The sequence below is a fragment of the Cheilinus undulatus genome, linkage group 6 (genome assembly GCF_018320785.1).
Source record: "Cheilinus undulatus linkage group 6, ASM1832078v1, whole genome shotgun sequence".
In the NCBI taxonomy this organism is placed as follows: domain Eukaryota; kingdom Metazoa; phylum Chordata; class Actinopteri; order Labriformes; family Labridae; genus Cheilinus; species Cheilinus undulatus.
The window spans coordinates 41,388,663-41,410,213 of NC_054870.1; the positions used below are offsets into that span (position 1 = coordinate 41,388,663).

The following is a 21,551-nucleotide window of genomic DNA, read 5'->3' on the forward strand; positions in this document are numbered from 1 at the left end:
TGATTAAACTCCTGTGAGTAACTTCCAAGTTGTGTTGACGTTTGCATCCCTCTGTATGGGATGAATAACTAAATCTGGTACTGGTACCAGCATATCTGATACCTTCCAGAACGAATTACAACATAGTCTATAAGCCAGTATAAACAATGGCTGCTGGTAGAGTGATTAGCTCAGATGTACCTTTAGTGTAACATCAGTTTTATCAGATGTTTTACTCTTTTACTGATTTTATAAATCAATCATGGTAAATATAATTTGACTCTTTGACCAAAAGATAGATACAAGAAACCTCTTTAATGTCAAATTATTTAACAGATTTATACAAAGTAGACAGACCCTTCTGAGATGTGATTGGACCAGTAAACTGTCTTTATAAAGAAAACAACCAATGGGTCACTGCCACTGCTCTCTGGCCAGTGATCAGAGGAGAAAAAAAACAACAAATAAGTCATACTGACCCCAAAGCGTCAGCCCATCAGGAAATGCCATGTATACCAGACTTCCAGTCCACCCCTGACCTCAGGTATCAAAAAAGAAAGCAATGCGCAAGTGCAGAAACTTTCATTCCTTGAGTGTCAACATGAGACTGGCTGCTGAAGTCAATTTTTACATCAGAAATACCTATTAATAGCCTACTTAAAAAAAGCATTTGGAATGGTTCATATCTTTCACACTTTGCAAGGGGTGATTTTTTTTTACTTCCATTTTTTTTGTTTTATGAGCTAGGGTGGAAAACAAGTAATCACATTTACTCATCTTGCAGTAGTTGAGTAGCTTTTGTGTGTACTTGTACTTTTTTGAGTAATTTTTAAACCACTACTTTTACTATTACTTAAGTATATTTTCGGGGAAGGATTGAACTTCACTACATTTTTAAAAGCATCAAGTACCACGTAAAACAATAAAAATTAAAGCCAAAATAAGAAGGTCCAAGCTTTCTGACAACAAGAAAATGACCAGGAGTTTGACTTTCATGACACATGACAGTCAGTAGAACACTACGGGAGAATGATTCCTCCTTTCATTCCAAAACAGCTGTTGCATTTTTCTGGGGGTTAAGTCACAACTCTTAATAAACAACGTGGTAGCAGATTAGTATTCTATTGTTGTTTTTGCATATTAAAGAAAGATCATATTTCATTGTGAGAGCCCCCTGGGTATCAAAAGTAGCTCCTAAGTACTTTGAGTAAACTTTAAATGACTTTTACTTGAGTAGATATATAGACCAGTACCTTTACCTCTACTTAAGTAAATCTAACCAGAGTAACAGTATTTTTACTTGACTGCAATTGTCTGGTACTTTTTCCACCCCTGGTTATGAGTAATGCATAACCAGGGGCATGGCTAATATAACTGCAAGCAAGGATTGGCTGCAAAAGCTATCATCAGTAACCAGATCATCCAGTACTTTCTACAGTCTGCTTGTCTCTAACTACAGGAATGAGACTTGTTTTACTGCCCCTGATCTCCTGCTTCCCTTTTCTAATTTACCTTACACTGCAAATTTGCCACTTCTGCAAATGTTTTAATGTAATCCACTGCACTGTATAACATCTAATATCTGACTGTATCCCTTGCAGCACTCTACCAAGGTGGAAAACGTGGCAGAGGTAGAAGATACAGTGATCATCTCTCTCCATAGAAGAACAATGTTGAAACCGAAGACTTTGGGATTATTATAAATTGTGGATAATACAATGAACACCACTGTCACCCCATCAGACTTGCTGGATGTGCCAAGACAGCAGAACATCAGTGGCACCCTGGGCGCACAGTCCCCGTCAGGCTGGGCTGTGATCCACACTGCTACTTTAACCTTCTGCTCTCTCCTCCTCATCTTCATCTTCCTCCTGGGCTCCTATGGCAACCTCGTGGTGTTCCTGTCCTTTTTTGACCCTGTGTTTCGCAAATTCCGCACCAACTTTGACTTCATGATCCTCAACCTGTCCTTCTGTGACTTGTTTATCTGCTGTGTGACTGCTCCCATGTTTGCCCTGGTGCTCTTTCTGGATGCAGGCGGAGGGGATGGTGTGTCAAAGAGTTTTTGCTTTGCTTTCCACCTGACAAGCTCGGGCTTCATCATCATGTCACTAGAGACAGTGGCTGTCATTGCTCTCCACAGGCTGCGCATGGTTTTGGGGCAGCAGCCGAACCGCACAGCCTCCTTCCCCTGCACGCTGGCCCTCACCGCCTTGCTGTGGACTTCCAGCTTCACCATGGCAGCCCTCCTAACAATGCGAGCGTACCCTCGTAGAGATGGACCATGCTTGCCACACTTTGGCTTCGGAGGTGGAAATGCCAGGGTTGTGTTGTATGTATACCTAGCAGACTTTGCTTTCTGTGTTGCTGTGGTGTCTGTGTCCTACCTGATGATTGCTCAGACACTACGGAAGAATGCACGAGTAAGAAAATGTCCAGTTATAAGTGTAGATGCCACATGCCCTCCACCGCCTCCCCCTCTCCTTGCAGCAGGCTTTGAGAGCATGCAGTGTGCCGTTCCAGGCCCCCCTCTGTACCGCAACCAAACTTACAATAAACTGCAGAATGTTCAGACGCACTCATACGCCAACAAAACCAGCCAGCCTCTTGTTCCAGGAGCTGCACAAGGCGCCACTTGCTGTCAGCTGGTCTCTACAGTAAACCTGGCCACAGCCAAAGACTCTAAGGCGGTTGTCACATGTGTAGTGATTGTGTTCTCTGTGCTGCTGTGCTGCTTACCCATGGGAGTTTCACTGGCACAGGATGTTTTATCACCAGAAAGCAGCTTTGCACATTACCAGTTTGAATTGTGTGGCTTTGTGCTCATTTTCCTCAAGTCAGGCATCAATCCCTTTGTGTATTCGCGAAACAGCGCGGGCCTTCGCCGTCGTGTGCTGTGTTGCATGCAGTGGGCGGCTCTGGGCTTCCTGTGCTGCAAAAACAAGACTCGTCTGCATGCGATGGGGAAGGGCAGCTTGGAAGTCAATCGCAATAAATCCTCCCACCATGAGACCAACTCAGCCTATGTACTGTCGCCAAAGCCACAGAGGAGGCTGGTGGACCAGGCATGTGGGCCCAGTCACTCCAGGGATTGTGTGGGGAGTCCAAAGGTCACAGGTGCTCGCAAACCTCGCCCACCTAGTACCTCTACGCCTATAAACACCCGCATTGAACCCTACTACAGTATTTACAACAGCAGTCCCTCTGCAGGGCCCAGCTCGCCCACCAGCCTACAGCCCGTAAGCTCACAGACATTTGCTTTCGCCAAGTCTTACGTAGCGATGCACTACCACACTCACCAAGATGCACTGCAAGACTTTGAGAGCAGCTCAGTGCACCAGATTCCCATTCCCTCAGTCTGATCAAAGAGCTGCTAAACAGAAAGGTTTGGACCACAATGCCATGGCTTTAAGCCATCAAAAGAGTAATATAAAAACACATATTTTATGTACCAGTATTTGGAATCTGTATTAACCTTTTGTTCTCTTCTGCAGTGAAAATGTATGTTATGTTTTCTTGAGTGGGAAAATTTCGGTATCAGAATTACAAGCCTTGCCATGAAAACCAAGCAATAGAATTGTCATGAAAGTGTCTGTTTCAGAAATGTTATTTACTGTTACTGAATAGACCATGTTCCCAAAGTGGCCATGTTATTCTGACATCACAGCCAGGGTGGAAAGGTCAGTAATGTCATACTCCTGAGTTTCAGGTTTAAAGTCATGTAAAGGTGTGATTTTAGGGTCCTGACTAGGGGTGCATTGACTGTAAAATTTGTTGTTTGAATGTTTGGCTAAAAACAGACTCACACATGGGGTGACGGATTCATTGGGCAAGACAGTGTGGCGCTCTTGGTATCTCAGCATGCAGACCAAAATCAGAATCTTTAGGTCTTACTATACTGTTGTGAGGATTGGACGCTGACTGATGGCCAGAGGTGCCAACTGGACTCCTTTGTTACAACTTCTCTTCAGTGCACCTTTGGGTATCACCAGCAAGACGGTTTGTCTAATGCTGACGCCCCCAGGAGAGCGGGGATGGGAAGGGTCAGCTACTGGTTTCGGGAGTAGCAGCTGTGCACCTTCAGACACCTGGCGTGCTGTCCCAGGCCTGATCCAGCTCACAGCATAATGGGTGCCCAGGACCTGGTGGGCTGGGTCAGACATCAGGGCAGCTCGTGCATTGTGGAGAGTTCAACTGGGAGGATACTTGGAGAGCTGGGGCATGGGCCTGGTGTGGACCTGGACAAAGGCAGTTAGGAGGCCATAGCAGTACAAGGCCAAGGTTGACACGGCTATCGCCAAACCAGCATATTCTCCCATACCTGACCTGACCTGACCTGAGCTAACATTAGCCAGGAATTGGCTGAATACAAGGATTAGCCCTATGAGAAGGTAGCTAATGGATGGGAGAGGGTAATAAAGAGACTTAGGACAACATTTGGTGACCTGTCACAGACAATAGTGAATCTTAGAATTTTAATAACTTCCTAATAATATGTATCACTGCTTTCCTTTATCACATTGTAATGTTAACACTCCCAGCTGGTATTTAGACTAGCTATAATAGATAGCTAAAGGCTTGACATTGGAAATCTGTTGGGACATTGAGTAAAACTTTAATACTTTAATAAAGTACTTATAGTAACTAACCTACTGAGACAACAGTTAATTTTAGCATTTAAAAACTTCCTACCATTTGGCTATGTTAGCTATGAATTAGCGCCTTTATTGCTGTATTAGACTTTTCTGTTAGCATTCTGCCATTTTAGCTTACCTTAATATCATATATTCTTACGCAAACCCACAGGTGTTTGCTAACATGAGCATAAATGTTTTCAACTACAAATATGGCCCAATCTCCTTCTGGATTTTCACTACATTCTAAGTTTTAAGGTTCAGTTTATCAGATTCACTTTACACAGCCTCTGAGCTGAAACACAGCTGTAAGACATTACTTATAGCAATTAACCGTCCTGTCCTGACTGTGACCCAAGAACATGGCTGCCCTGTGAACATGGTCAATTCATTTATTGACTTGTTGTTTTACAGATATAGCATTTTGCATAAATCTGACCCAGTGTTGCACACGCATGTGCCAGTATAACCCAAAACTTTGCAGGCTGTCTGACAGACACTACAGTAGTTGGTTTCACTGCTGCCTTTCTCTGTTAGAGGAAGCTGAGCGCTGATATCAGCTGCTGTGGTGTCAGGGCTGTCATGAATGTCTGCTCAGGCTCACACATGGCTGTTGATGGCATGTGGTTGCATTTTTGATGGACTTTTGCTTCTTGAGAAAAATGTATTTGTGAATCTCATACAATTTTCAACCCAATAAATGTTCGGCAAGTGCAGAGGATCTTTGCATTACTTCTTTTTAGCTAAAACAAGAAAAGATAAGAACTGGTGCGTTTTTGTTTTGTCGTCTTCATTGAAAAATATGCCATATTTCAGTGTTCAAAAAAGTGATAATTTTTTGATTTTGTTTGTTGCAGGATAGTAGAACTGAAAAATAAGTTAAGAAATAATTATATCACTCATGATTTGCAGTCAAAACAAAACTTTTGGCTCTCTTAGACCTGTAAAGGGACAAACACAGAGAACCCAAACTGGATTTTATGTTGCATCACTACCATATTTTTATGTGCTCATAAAGGAGCAATTGGCCAACTCTAATTTCACATTGACATAAGTATTCAGACCTTTCACAGCAACACACAACAACTGAAATTTAGCACGGTTTCCTTCCATTTCCCTTGATTGTCGCTGAGATGGTTCTACACCTTGATTGGAGTCCATCTGTGGTAGAAGGCCTCACAGATGACGATGCATATCAGAGCAAAATCCAAGCCATGAGGTCAAAGGAACTGCCTGCAGAGCAGATGGATACGCCCGTTTCCGTGTTTCTCACTGGTGAATCCGTCTTGCAAAGCTCCCGTCTGAACCATCTGGGCCCCGGTTAGAAAGTCACAGGACTAATCAGTGACAAGGGGCAGTACTTTCGGGCGTGGCTGACTCGTAATGTAAGCAAGCAGCAACAAGAGGCCGATGGCGGAAGACATTAACGTGGATGCTGCTGAAGTTCCAGTTTTATCAGAACTTGATAGCATTTCTTCATTAAAAGAAGAACAAAGAACAGCATTGAGCTGTTTTCTTTTCAAAAACGTCATGTACTGACTTGTTTATAGATGCCATGGTTCTCATTATGCAGTTCTATATGGAGTTTATTCCTCGGTAGCTGTGCTCACGCACCTAGCGGTGATGACATCATGTGGTTTGTTGCTCTGATTGGCCTGTAAAGATGTGACAGAATGTTGCATCCAATCACACTGACTTTTTTTCAAAGGTGCCCTTTCCCAAACACTGTATATCCAAGGTTATCCATTTGGTGTGTCAGGTTACAGATCTGGAGAAAGCTGCTAAAAAGGTCTGTTGTAAGGAAGGTTCCCAAGAGTAAAGTGGCCTCTAAAATTCTCAAATGGAAGAAATTTGGTACAACCAGAATTCTTCCAAGAGCTGGTCGCCCAGCCAAACTGAGCAATCAGGGGAGAAGAGCCTCTGAGAGGTAAGAGAGGTGACCAAAAACCCAATGGTCACTCTGAGATCTAAAGATCCTGTGTGGAGATGGGATAAAGTTCCAGAAGGGCAACCGTCACTGCAGCCCTTCACTGATCTGGGCACATGGCAGAGTGGCAAGATAGAAGCCTCTCTTTAGTGTAAAACACATGAAAGCCTGCTTGGAGTATTAAAAAAATAACCCAAAGGACTCTCAGACTGTGAGAAACAAGAATCTCTCATCTGATAAAACCAAGACTGAACTGTTTGGCCTCAGTTCTAAATGTTAAGTCTGGAGGAAACCAGGCACCTCTCATCACCTGCCCAACACCATCCCAGCAGTGAAGCATGGTGATGGAAGCATCATGCTGTTGGGATGTTTTCAGCAGCAGGGACAGGGAGACTAGTCAGGGTTGAGCAAAAGCTGAATGAAGTAAAGTACAGATAGCCTTGCAAAGCAGATGGATACGCCCACTTCCTTGTTTTTCACTTGCGTATCCATCATGCAAAGCTCCGATCTGAACCGTTTGGGCCCGGTTAGAAAGTGACAGGACCAATCAGCGATGAGGGGCAGTACTTTAAGGTGCAGCAGAGTCATGACGTAAGCAAGCAGCAGCAAGAGCTGGTGCAGTTATGGCAGAAGAGCTTAGCAATGGTGCTGCTAAAGCGCCAGTTTTGTCAGAACTTGACAACATTTCTTTGTTAAAAAAAAAGAACAAAGAACAGCAGTGAGTTGTTATCTTTTCAAAAACAACAAAAGTTGAGTACTTACTAGTACATGTCTATAGTCGCCGTGTTTCGCGTTATTCCTCAGTAACTGCACATGCTCAGCTCGATAGTGGCTATGTGACGTGTTTTGTTGCTCATTGGCCCGTAGAGATGTGACAGACAGAACGTTCATCCAATCACACTCCTAGTTTTTTTTTCAAAGCCTCTGCCTTTTCTCAAACGTTTCCTATTGAAGCTTTCCCAGATGGATGCGTGAAACACATCCATCTGGTGTGTCAGGTTAAAGTACAGAGATATCCTCATTGAAAACCAGTTCAGTGACCCCTAACCACACAGCCAAGACATCAGGAGAGTGGCCCAGCCAGAACCATGACTTGAACATCTCCTGAGTGACCTGAAAATGGTTGTCCACCAAATAGTTCCCATCTAACCTGACTGAGCTTGAGAGGATTTGCAAAGAAGAATGGCAGAAAATCCCCCAAAACCCAGGTGTGCAAAGCTTGCATCACATTAAAAAAAAAAAAAAAAATCAAGACTGTCACTAGTGCCAAAAGTGCTTTAAGTGAGTTCTGGGTACAGGGTCTGAGTATTTATGTCAATATTTCTGTTTTTTCTTTTCAATATATTTCCACAAATTTCTAAAATTCTGTTTCACTTGGTCATTATGGGGTGCTGAGTATTTAATACAGCAATGTCAGCCTGCCTCTTATTCAAGCTTAAAAAGACAGATGGACAATATGGCTACAATTCAAAAAGTCAGATTAATGTATTGACCTTGAATTTTAATTAATGTTTTACAGAATGTTTCCTTTAGCTCACTGGGTCCAATACTTACAGTGCAGCACCCTCTGGTGGCCTTAAATGCACAGCTCTGGGATAACACCAATTTCACCAGCACTGAACAATTTAATAAATGGGGCAAATTTGATTAAACGATGTCACAATGCTACAAATGTGCCAAATGATTCTGATAATGTGCCGATTCATGGACCCAAGTTATCACTCTAAATAAATAAACCAGCATTTGTTATTGGAGGAATACAAAAATACTTTTTTTTTTTTTTTTACCTCCACAAGGAAGGAAGCATTATTTTTTTAGGTTGTCGTTTGCTGAATAAGAACCCTTTGTGGGATTTTGTCTGAAAGGGTTACTGCACACTTTTAAAAAATCAAAAGAAAGACGTAGACAATTGCATTTTCCCACATTAAGCATCTGTGCTTTTTGAACTTTGTTACTAACTATTCCCTGTAATTTTTATCTTTAAGTCAAATTTTTTTAAACTGACATTTACCCATCTACTCCTTCTCTCATCTGTTCATGGTTTGTGTTCGTGTGCTTAATACACTACTATCACTCTCTTTTATAAAGCTAACCAGACAGTAAAGGTTAGAGTTGTTTTGAGACATGTGCCATCTAAAATTTAACATCTCTCAAAATTAAAGATAAGACTTTTTAATACATTTTCAAACCTTAGATTTGGAAATCTGATTTTTAAGTTATTTTAAGGATCTCTTGAATCTTTGCAGATAACAAATAGAATCATGAGATGGACAATTGTTAAATTGAATTTTAAATTCTTATCTCAGACTTCTGAATTTTTATCTCATAATTAAAATTTTTTCCTCTAATAATTTCAAATATTTATTTCATAATTTTAACTTTCTCCCTCAGTGTTCTTACTTTTAAGCTCATTTTACCCCTCATATTTCTGAATTTCCATCTCATGATGATGATGACTTAGTATTTCATAATTTCAGCTGTTATCTCATAATTTCCACTTTCTTTCTAATAAATTTAACTTTTTTTTTATTTTAACTAATCTCATAATTTCCACTTATTTCACAATTTCCACTTTCTACCTCCTAATTTTTTTTACTTTATCACAGAAATTTTTAGCTAATTTCATTATTCTGACTATGTATCTCATAATTTTAATTTTACCTAATGATTTCAATTTCTTTTAATTTCCACTTTTTGTCTCATACTTTCAACTTTCTGTTATTTTTAATGTTTCAATCCCATAATTCAGCTTTGTATCTCAAATTTAAACTTTATCCCACAGTTTCAATTTTTTTATCTCAGAAACTGACTTTCTCTATCATAATCTGGACGTCTAATCCCACAATTTCCAGTTTGTATCTCGGTAGTAAGAAAACTATAGGCTAGATATAGATTCTGATGTTCTCTCATAGATATGATTCACTTTTCATAATTCCAATATTTTTTTCATAATTTTGATTTATATTTCCACTTTCTATCTCATAATCTAGACTTTAATCTCACAATTTCCACTTTCTATCTCATTATCTTGATTTCAAATCTCATTTCCACTTAACAACTCAAAAGACAGAAAACTAGAGAAAGCTTCTGACTTTCTCTCATAATTATGACTAATTATCTCAAAGTAATTATCAGTATTTTCTTTGACTTTTTAATAAGTACGTGGTTAAATATTTCTTTTTTGTAACAGACAGAAATAGGCTTGTGTAAAAAGGGCCACCTACTGAATACATCAGACTTCCTCAACATGTGCATTTAGGGTTCAGCTCGGATAAGATGTTCTTCTCAGGGTTTAAACGTCGTTTTCTGACACGACCCGAGATAAAAGCTAGGGTTATTAAGTGAATTGTGGGTGTTAGATCTTAACACAAGACAATAGATGGTTTTAAGTTTAAGTTTTTATTCTTTGCTGCAGATGCATTGATTTTCATCCCTGTGATACAGCAGTTAACAAGACCCGTGTGCATCTTCATAAAACCACAGATTACCTCTTACAGGAGCCCACAGACATTCTGCATATCCTTAAAACTTAAATGAAACTTTATAAATCATGTTTTGCAGACTTAATATTTCCTCTCCACACCCTCTAATGCATAAGTTACACACATTCAACCTGAAAAATTAACACAGCACACATTCTAACTGCTGCAAAACATTCTCAGACTTACATTTCTCATAACTTTAAGTGCAGCGTTCACACTCACACACACGCTCTGAAGACAACAGAACCAACATGAATCTTTTTGCTTTCCCTGATTTTCTTTTTGCTGATTCAGTAACCCATCACTTGAATTTAACCAACACAAAGTGAAGCATAGATATGAAGGACAGGCAATAAATCTACTGCCTTATGGAGTGAGGCTTCAGCCCCATTCTGCTGTTTCACAGCGTCTGATCAGTCTCACCAGCTAGTTAAGGCTCTGATGTAGCACTGCCCGCTGCACAGATGAGCGCGGGCTGAGGCTGCGTTTACAGGTTACCTGAAGTCCAGCCTCAGGATCAAGTAAAACCTCCAGTTTGGCATTTGGTGCAGCTCCAAGGGCATCTATCCTCCTCCCACAAAGAGGCTACTATTTAATTCCTTCAAGTGCACCCCTCTCCTTCTGTCCTCTTCTTGTCCTTTATGCGTTGTCTCTGTCCTGTGATCTTTCTCAGCTTAGCCGGAGATCGACAGAAGTCCATGCTCGTCAGCAGTGTCAAGAATTCTGCATATGACCGGAGACTCAACCTAGGATGATTAAAAACAAACACAAAAGGATGTCCTTTATCACCAGTGGACTGAAAAATAGCTACTTCAACATTAACATAGAAAAACTTTTTGTCCTCCACTCCTTCTAATCAAAGTCCCACCATTTATTTCATGGTACCAGAAATTTACTAAGTGATGGATTGGTAAGCTGCTAAAGTTTCATCAGCAGCTCCATTAATTGGCTAATGAAGTGCAGGAAAAAATATGATAGTGCTTTCATGAACCCTAAGATGGTAGGAAATAAAATGAAAAATTAGATCACCAACATTAAGTTTTAGTGACAGTAAAAATATCCTGATAAGTGCAGGTCTTATTGACATGTCATATCTCACTCTCTCTTTTTTACACAGTGCCAACAAAAATTATTCACCGCCATGGATGTTTCACCCTGTTACTGATTGTATAAATCAATCATGGTCAATATAATTTGGCTTTTTTGCCAAAAAACTCTTTAATGTCAAAGTGAAAACAGATTTCTCACAAGTAATGTCAATTAAGTAAAAATAAGCAATGTAAAATAAGTGACTGCGTAAATATTCACCCCCTTCAAGTCAATGTTTAGTAGATGCACCTTTGGCTGCAATCACAGCACTGAGTCTGTGTGGACTGGTCTCAATCAGGCGTGCACAACTGGACAATGCAATTTTACTCCATTCTTTTTGAAAAACTGCTGAAGCTCTGTCAGGTTGCACAGGGATCAGACTGAACAGCTCTTTTCAAGCCCAGCCACAAATTCTCTATTGGACTGAGGTCTGGGCTTTAACTTGGCAACTCCAGAACATTCACCTTGCTATCTTGAAACCATTTCTGAGGAGGTTTCTGAATGCTACTGGTCATTCTCTTGTTGGAAAATAAATCTTCCCCCAAGCCATAGTTCTTATGCAGACAAAATAAGATTGCCCTCTAGGATTTTCCTATATTTTTCCCCATTTTCCCTGATGGTCAAAAGAGCTCCATTTCAGTCTCATCAGACCAAAGAAGTTTCTTCAACTTGACCATGGAGCCTCCCACATGCCTTTTGGTAAACACTAGTTGAGATCCAGTTTTCTCCAACAGGGGCTTTCTCTTTGCCACTCTCCCATAAAGCTTTGACTGGTGAAGAACCCAGGCAACAGTTGTTGTATGCAAGGTCTCTCCCGACACAGCTGCTGAAGCTTGTAACTCCTTCAGAGTAGTCAGAGGTGTCTTGGTGGCCTCTCTCACTAGTCTCCTCCTTGCATGGTCATTCAGTCTGCCAGGACTGCCTGATCTAGGCAGATTTACACATGTGCAGGATTCCTTTCATGTATTAATGATGGATTTAACTGAACTCTGGGGGATGATAAGCGCCTTTGATTTTTTTTTTTTTGTATCCAGCCCCTGACTTTGTTTTCAATAACCTTTTCACTGAGTTGTTTGGAGTGTTCTTTCGTCTCCAGGGTGTAATGGTAGCCAGGAATACTGATTAACCAGTGACTAGACCTTTCAGATACAGGAGTCTTTATACTACAGTCACGTGAGACAAATTCACTGCACTCTGGAGATCCCCATTTCACTAACTGTGAGACTACTAGCACCAGTTGGTTGGTCCCTGATGAATTAGGTCAGTCACTTTAAAGGGGGTGAATGTTTATGAAGTCACTTTTTTACATTACATATTTTTGTTGACATTACTTTGTAGAAAACTGTTCCCACTTTGACATTAAAAAGTTTTTTGTCGAAAAGCCAAATTATATTGACCATGCTTGACTTATAAAACAAAAGGGTAAAACATACAAGGAGGTGAATACTTTTTATAGACAAGTCTATAGGTAAGTCTATCAACCCTGACGAGCAGTCAGTGTGCATGCTATATTTCACTTTCCCCCTTATAAAGATCTGCTAAGCATGTGCTGTTGTGAGAGGCTGTCACTCACTGGTTAGTAGTGCACTTACCCCGAGGATGTACTGACAGGTCTGAGGCTCCAGCATGTAGACAGTGACAGCGTGGGGAGACTCCGACTCCTTACATCTGACAGCGAGAAGAGAAATGAGATGTGAGAATAAAGTTGGAATGTCTTAGTCACATGTTTCTTCAGGGTAATTCCACCAAACTGGTTCTATGGTCACACTACCCTCATGAATATTCACTCACTTGAGCTTAACAATGACCTGTCTTGGTTTTCCTGTCAGATCACACACATCCCCGTGGCCGTAAAAGTGGGAGACCAACCTAATGTGGAGTAATAAAAATAAAGGGACAAATCAAACATTATCTCAACTAATCTGAATCAAAGTGGGATAAGACAATTCCACATGTCCTACTTGACTTTCTGCACTCCATCGTCTTTGAGTTGGTAGGATCGGGCGACGTTCTTCTTTGCCCAGTCGATGTGCTCCTCAATGTTCCAGCTGCCGACCACTACAATGTTCTTTCCCTGATCTTTTTCCTGGAGAACAGAATGGTTTATGCATCAACAACGCCTAAGGCTCAAAGACCAATAAAACATTAAGTGCAAAGAGTTCAAGGCTTAATAAAAGGCTATTCAGAAATGACCTACAGGGTTTGAAGCCCTGTAAAAAGAAACGAGGGCAACATGAAGTCGTACTGATTATTTTGTTTGCAAGAACACAACCTCAGGAGACGACTCAGGCCTTAGGAGTTTTAATTGCATTCAAATTCAAAGTTGATAAAATCAAAGGCTCTAGTTCATATAGTTTAATATATTTACTATGCTGATGTCTCAGCTTGACTAAGTAATGTTTTAGTGTTTTGTTTTTTAACCATGTCAAGCACCTTGAGTTAGTCTATGTACGACTAAGTGATGCCCTATGAATAAACTTTCCTTACATGGAAAAAAACAAGTAACATGTGAGCCATGAATGTAAATCCTATGAGAATGTTTGACTAAAAATATATCATCTTTACAAACATACAATACAGAAACAAAATTATTTCACAAAAAACAAAAACTACCAGGGTCATAATTATCAGCCTCCCCTGATGCTAAGACACGTCTCAGCTCATCCCACAGATTTTCAGTGGTTTCGGCAGACCAGCCATTAATGTTCACTTTGGTCTTCTGGAAGTAGTTCTTCACCAGGAGCCATGTATGTTTTGGGTCAATGCCATGTTGGAAGATAAAATAACCTAGATCCAGTTTTGCTGCTGACTGCTAGAGGTTTTCTTTCAAAATCTTCACATATCCACTTCCTTCATGATTCCTTCTGCCTTTATGAGATTCCCAGCTCTAGACACACTGAAGCATCGTCAAAGCATAATACTCCCACTGCTGTGTTTCACTGTGGGGACGGTGTTCTTTGGGTTATACGCCTTGTTTGGTCTTATCTGACCAAAGGACATGCTTCCAATATGCAGAATCTTTCTCCAGGGTGTCCTCAGCATACTTCAGTCTGGCTTGAAGGCATCTTCTGCAGAAGTGGAATTTTCTCAGTCTGCAACCTCACAGTACATTCCTGTGCAGGACTCTAGTGATTGTCTTCTTTGAGACTGCTATTCCTGACTTGGCTAAATCATTCAGTAGGTATTATGGGGTCTTTAGACACATCTCTCACTAGTTTCCTTTCCGGAGTCTTTGAAATATTTCTCTTCCTCTCTGCCAGGCTTGTTTTGGACTGTGTGGCTCTTGAAGAATTTCTTAATTGCACTTCTCACTCCAGTTCTTGACACTTGAAAAAGCTTTGATAACTTTGCATTTCCTTCTCCTGCGTTGTGAGCATCAACAATTCTTTTTGACAGGTCTAAACTGATTTCTTCTGTTTTTACCATGATGCTTTCTCAATGACAACTCAATCCCTTACTGAAGTTTTCATACTGTGTAAATTTAACTCGATTTTTCAAGCTTTGAGCATTTAAGTTAATGCACATCACTGAACAACAGGGGTTTATGCTGTGGCTCAACAAAAAGGTAAGTTCTAAAAGGGGGCTTATAATTTAGACCCTGATAGTTTTTGTTTTTTTGTGAAATAATTTTGTTTCTGTCTGCAAAGTAAAATAATGTAGGCATCGGGAAACTGTGTTAAAATTCTTTGCTCCGAAAGAAAGAGTTCAGAAGAATTTGGTTTCCATTCATATCTTATTTTACAACTGTTACTGGGATAAAGAATTGGAATGACTCAGCTATATGATTCTGGGATTCGATGTGTGTAGCAGCTAAATCTTGATTTATCTTTTTAAAAATTCCTTTGTGAACAACAGTAGCCTTTTGGGGTGGGAGAGAGGGATGGGATTGGGTGGTGGGATCGTCTGGGAGGAAAAATGGGGAAACAATTGGACTTCAAGAGAGGGGCTGTCTGTTTGTTTTGTAATTTGTATCTTATTTTTTGCGTTATGCTGTGATTTGCAGTGATATTCCTTTGTGTTTAAAATTGAAAACTCAAAAAGATGTTTAAAAAATTCTTTGCTCTGTTCAAGAGCATTTGGGAAATACTTGGGAAAAACAGAAATTTTCATAGGGGGCGTAAAACTTTCAGCATCATCCATCTGACATGAAAAGACCCAAACATGTTTTGAAAATTCACAACAGAATTTAAAAAGAAATAGGATAAATAACCAGGCCATTGAAAGACCCCTGGAGGAATAGATATTTTTTTATAAAGTTTATATCCCACTGGCATGAGCTATATTTGTCTGTTTGTATTGTTTTCCTGAATGAAAAACCAGAATTTAAGTATCTTTTAAATAAGGAAAAGGTAATATGTGCTTGAATTTGACAAAGGGGCAGACCACTGTCCTCCCACACTGTCATGAAATACACCAGAGTCCATAAATCCATCAGAGCTAAGACTGGCATCATGTTGAGATTGGGTCTGTGTGGGTTCTAGGATTTGCTTACAGAGAGGTGGGACCTTACCTCATGGTACTGATGGACGTGCTTTCCGTAACAGAATTCATATTTCCACCATCCAACACCCTGAAACACACAAGTTGATTTATAATGATTACACATCACCGAATAAATCAAAACACATGTTCTTCAGATTAAGAGTCCTCACCCCATGCAGGCAGTACGAGCCACTGAGGAAGTCTTTGATCAGCTGTTCATCAGTCAGACGAGAGATGTGGGTGGTGCCGACGGTGATCTGAGACTGCCCTCCAACAGCCATGGGCTTGTGGGTGGAGGTGAAGGCCTCTTCTCTTACTGGTGACACTTCCTCCTGTAACACATCAGAGGGTTAATTGAACCAGTAATAATAGGCATCAGCTGGGCATACCTTCATATCTGCAGTGTCTCACCTCTGCGGTCTCAGCGCTGGAACGGAAAGGCGGCTTCATCTGATCCTCTTGCTCCTTGTCCAACAAGGTGAGCTTCTGTGGTCGCAGAGGAGAGCCAGCCAGAGCCTGGCAGAAGATGGCATTCACAGGAGAGGACTTGAACCTGCAATGGTAATGTAATCATGTACTGAGCAACAGTCAGCTGAAATGTATTACTAGTGTGTATATTTTAAAACATTTTTGGTCTTTTTTGGGGAGGCAGGACAGGACAGTGTATAGAGTAGGAAATCAGGGAAAGAGAGTGAGAAATGACACATGGTAAGGGAGTCACAGGTTGGATTCAAACCTGGGCTGACTGCTTGGAACACTAGTTACATGTGTAGCTTTTCCACCATGACTTTTGGCTGCACAATCCAAACCAACCTGTGCTGATTTACTTTTCCATCACCAGTTTGGCCTTGCTTTTCACCCTTTTTTTTTCTGTGATAAAGACACATTAATCCAGTAGGGAAATTGCACATGACTCTCAGCAGGTGCAATGATAATGACTGTGGATGAGATTGATGAGGGCTCAAACAGCCGTGTCATCAGCTCTAGATGTGCCCTAAAACTGGTCGCTCGGTTGTGGTGAAAAAGCAAATCCCCTGCCGCGTTGGGCTGCCATGCCAAGTCCCACCAAGTAGAGCCTATATCAGGCTACAACTTGACAAAATTTCAAAAAGTGAAGGGGATCTGAATACTTTTGAATGCACCGACATGGACTGTGTTATCTCCAGCTACCATGTTTCTCCCAATGTTCATTTGTCTACATGTCAGTTGTACACACTACTCAAAAACCTCAAGTAAAACTGTTTTCCAATTGGAGACTTCAGCCTAGCTGGGAGTCATTTTTATTAAAAAAAAGTGTGTTTAAAAATCATTCTTAGTCTAAACTTAAACAAAACAGAAATGTTTTTTCTTTTCTCCCTCCAAGAGCCTTTTAAACATCATCTTCAAACAGATTTTTTATAATTTAACCACACTTTTACTATGAAACATATATTATTGACCATAATTTAATAATTTAACCTTGGCCATAATTTTACCTTTAAACGGATGTGGATACTAGACTGCCTTTCTTGAGATTAATAAAGATGTCCTAATCTAAAACTCCATCTGAATACTATATATACCTGTACTTTGGATGTGCACAAAGCAGTGGCGTCAACACCACCACCTCGTATTCACAGGTTGTGACCTCTGCGACTGACAGGATCTCATGTTTGGCCTCTGGGTGACAGACGTACAGCACGGATGTGATGCGAGCCAAGTTCTGCTTAAGCACACAAGGAGTCCCGTTTCCCATCTCCAGCGAGTAGTAAGGAGTCAGCTGACCTTCTATGTTCTTTGTGGGAACCTGGTCAACCAAAGAAAGAGTGAAGGACAAGAAAAGAGATAAAATGCATGAAAACAGACACCTAGCCTGGCCAGTAAGGGTAGTTATTGCTGCTAATATTACTTACTTCTGTTTCATCTGATGATTTCACATTTTCTGGCTCCTCAGCTGTAATAAAAAAGAAATCAAAGCTTTAGAACTATCAAAAAAGGGGCAATCAGACTCACATTAATTATAAAATAAAAATTCTAAAAGTCCAAAACTCACTGGGTTCTGTGGACGTGCTCCTCTGTGACATGATCCCCAGGAAGTACTCCTGAACATTAATTTTCTGTTTAAACACATGTAATAATATTCAGTGTATACTACACAATGATGTTTGACATTCATGGCAGCTAAAAATCCTTTACCCTCTAACAACACTGACCTGCCCAGTCTCCTTTTCTTCATGATACTGTCTGATATGTTTTCCATGGCACACCTCGTACGTCCAGTAAGACTCAATCTGCAACAGACAAAAAAGAAAACAACTTCTGTTCATGCTCTGCTGACGTAGCATGAAGGACTCCACATGGTTTCAGACTCTGAGAGAAACAGGGAAATGAGAAGAGAAACGTGAAACCGTCACCCTGTAGGAGCAGCTGCTGCGTTTGAATAGTGGCTCCAGAAGTTCACCAGGTGTGGGCCCGGTGTACTCCTTCTCATCGTCCTAAGATCACAAAAGACACAAAAATTCAAATTTAGTGAAATAAATTAGGCAGTGAACTAAGCCTCAACAAAAGACACGACAGAGATAGAAAATGTCTTCACAAATCAGAGTTGTAATATTCAAATTCACTGAACAGACACTGAAACCCACAGTAATACTCCTCTTAATAAATAAAAGAGAGAAAAAAGTCTTTTTTAGGAGGCTTTACTGCTGCATATCATTTTTATCAGGACTGAGTTTGAAAAAAATCAATTCTTTGATTCAGATCAATTATAATTTTTTAATTAAGGTCTTGATTCATATAATCCAGAGATTAATATTTTAATATGTAACTTGAGACTTGACCTGCATTCATCTATAAAAGCCTTTAGACTCAGATTTGAGGTTTGAAACTTACGAACGACTTTACAGAGCTACAGTCGCTTACCTCTTCTCCTTCTGTCAGAGAGGGCAGGAGGCATTTATATTTCTCCTTCTCTGTCGTTGTCATGATCACGTAGTCATCTTCCTTATAAAATGCACCTGCAGTCGGCTGAAAGTATGGACAAACATACCACTTATGTCATAAATGAAATACAAAGGGAACTAGGAACCAAAGGTAGAGTCACAACAGCAGGTCCCTTCATTTTTTAGAGTATGTTCGTCCTTTAAAACAATGCCACAAAAAAGAGGAAGCATACCAGCGTGAATTCAGGGCCAGGCCAGGTAATTTTGAAGGGGATTTCGTCTGTAAAGGACGGGTATCCCCCTCTGTTCGCTGACACTCCACTGCAGACCTCTAGCAGCCCCCCGAGGAGCACCATCAGCAGCCCAGCCGTCATCTCTCCTACCCGGCTGCTGAGCTCCTACAGCCGGCTCCTCATGAACGAAGACAACCCGCCCTTCTCACACTATCCCCGGCTAAAGAGAGGACTGAGAAGCACTAAAAATTACAGGGAAATCCGGGTTGACTGTACGAGATAGGACTTAATGAGACGGATGTCAACAGAGCACAAAATACCGGAAGTGTACTGTTTACTTGCCACGTCAAGTTCCGCCTACGAGTGGGGCTGAAACTTCAGCAGCGCCCTCTGGTGGCAATAAGTTAGTGTGACAAAAGAAACAAAAGAAACCGTCCCAACTCTGACCTTTCAAAGTTAAAGACCAGCACCGTTAGTGAAAAAATAGATAAATAAAATTAAACAAAAATAGATTTGATTTAATTAAAAACTTTAAAGTATTAGTATGAGTATTACTATTTGTATTAGTATTACAACATTTTAATACGTCCACTTAATTGACATGTTCGCTAGCAGCTAAGCTAAATAAAACTTTGCATTGTTGGGTCACCCAGGAAGAAGGACGAGTCTGAGTGAAGAAAAAGCTTTAAACACTAATATATTTAGTACATCATAAAGGGTTAAATTCTCTGGATTAATATGAGCCATGGTACATGTTGAAATTTGAGTAAAATAGGAACAATCTTGTCGTCTGTTTTTTCATGTAACTGACAAGATATTTTCCCACCAGCTACAATAGCAAGAGGCACCTGGCTGCAGACATCAGGCATCCTGAAATGCATGCACACTTGGACATTCATAAGCTACGGCTCCACTCAACATGTCCAAGTGGCGGTCATGCTGCGCCAATATCTGCTGCCTTCTGTTTTTTTTTTTTGTTTTTTTTTTTATTTTTTTTTTTATTAAGGTGTCTTTTCATTGAAAACTGAACTCTACAAACTGTAGGTCCTATATAGTAAACCTACACTTTATTTCTGTGGATGAATTTGACATAGTGAGAGGGAAAAGATGTTTAAAAGTGCAGAGGCCTTCCAACATTGCACTACTTCAGGCTCCCAAAATGTTTGCATCTGCCAGAAAAATGTCAGCACTTTCAAAAGTTTTTCTCCGTCACTGTTAGATTATGTATTCATATATTGACAACAGCACTTTCCTTATTGTGAAATACACACAATTGAGTGCATTTTTTTTTTAATCAATAAGAATTCTCAATTCATAAAAAGGCAAGTATTTGATGTCCACATATGCATGTGTTTATGGATCTCTGCAGGAAAGCTCTCTTGAACATATTTGAGGAAATGGTTCACCTTTAAGAGTAATTCTCACAGAAAAATAGAATTTTTTTAGTAGCAGTTACCCAGGCATCTTAAGTTTATTAACCCAATTTTACTCGTAAAATTTATGTCAAGTTAAATTCACTTCTATTCGTTTAACTAAGCTGCGGAAACTTCACTTAAATGTAAAGGTTAAATTAAACTCATTACAGCATGTTAAAGTACTTTTAATAAAGCTTAATGTTTCCCATTTATCACAATCTTAACAACATTTTTACATATTTCAATTTTGAAGATTCTTGGCATCATAGCTAAGCTATCATGTGTGGCTGCAAGGTGCACACTGAACCAGGAAGTGCACTTCCATCTCAGTTAGCACACCACCTATAATGATTTGGCTCCCCACAGTGGGACTTTCTAACTGAGTTGGTAACTTCATTTGTGGTGCAAAAGAATCTACTGCCCTACGGCATTCTGGGAAAACTCTGCAGATCAAGGGCTGATTGTCACATGATTTGAGTACAAATACAAAAAATACTTAAAGGTGATCGAGTACTACTTACCTTAAAAAAGTGTTAAAAATAGAAAGATTAATATAATTTAGATTAATAAAAAAAATAGAGCTTAAATAGATACTTTGGATTTTTTCATTAACATAAATCATCCATTAAAACTACCTGTTACTGTTAAGCCTTACAATGTTTTATACTTGAATATAATGATTTAGAGTAGGTGAAAGTAAAGACAGTAATTATATATATTAAATGTAAAGCTCTGGAGGAAGGCCAATAAAGAAAAGCAGTTTATGTCATCACAAAGCTAATTCAGCATTATGTCTTTCTTTAGCTGATCAATAAAGTCAGTAATGTTTGAATTCCAGGGATCTTAGGAGAAGCTGTTCAATGAAACAAAACTTTCACTGTATTATCTGAACTTTTCCACTGTGAATGCAACTGGCCGGAAACATTTTTCTCCAGTTGAGCTGAAATAACTGCCTCCTAGGTCATGAATGCATAAAACAGATTAATGTTGCCTCATCACTGCCCCCCAGTGGATGGATTTGGATGTATAACTGTGGTCTGGATACACAGAACTTGTGTTTTAGGTGGCTGTATTACAACAGATCCTGTTAAGAAGCTGATTTACAGAGCGTTCTTGGGTTAATACATCAGATGACTTACACAGAGGCAATAACACGAGCAGCTCTGTGCCAACTTTGCAGCATCCTTACTATTTCATCCATGGACTTTGTTGATGCAGCATTGCTGTGCCATGAACGCCAATAAATAACCTCCCCCTACATGAACAGTTCACTTGGAAGCAGCTCTCAGTTAGGAGGAAATTGAAAACATAGACCTTGGAAATATGAGGCGTTGCATTTCACTGTCGAGGCAAACTGCAGGGAGCTCCTTGGAGTGATGGAGACACGGA

General features: G+C 40.1%; 2 protein-coding genes across 3 annotated transcripts; one reads left to right on the forward strand and one right to left on the reverse strand.

Moving 5' to 3' along the window:
• Positions 1-1,600: 1,600 nt before the first annotated feature.
• gpr75 (G protein-coupled receptor 75) lies at positions 1,601-5,300 on the forward strand. Its single transcript, XM_041789879.1, has one exon. It carries the CDS (start codon positions 1,698-1,700, stop codon positions 3,339-3,341), a length of 1,644 nt encoding a protein of 547 aa, XP_041645813.1. The 5' UTR covers positions 1,601-1,697; the 3' UTR covers positions 3,342-5,300.
• A 4,628-nt stretch (positions 5,301-9,928) lies between these two features.
• Positions 9,929-19,090, reverse strand: erlec1 (endoplasmic reticulum lectin 1). 2 transcript variants are annotated; one of them, XM_041790373.1, is made up of 14 exons: positions 18,748-19,090; positions 18,495-18,599; positions 17,987-18,067; positions 17,786-17,863; positions 17,626-17,674; positions 17,486-17,526; positions 17,156-17,379; positions 16,005-16,146; positions 15,764-15,925; positions 15,622-15,681; positions 13,073-13,197; positions 12,903-12,980; positions 12,704-12,779; positions 9,929-10,768 (listed from the first exon to the last, which is right to left on the reverse strand). In XM_041790373.1, exons 1-14 carry the CDS (start codon positions 18,886-18,888, stop codon positions 10,697-10,699), a joined length of 1,434 nt encoding a protein of 477 aa, XP_041646307.1. In that variant the 5' UTR covers positions 18,889-19,090; the 3' UTR covers positions 9,929-10,696. The 2 variants fall into 2 exon arrangements, with proteins under 2 accessions (XP_041646307.1, XP_041646306.1); XM_041790372.1 differs by having other exon boundaries at positions 17,626-17,689.
• Between the last annotated feature and the right edge of the window lie 2,461 nt (positions 19,091-21,551).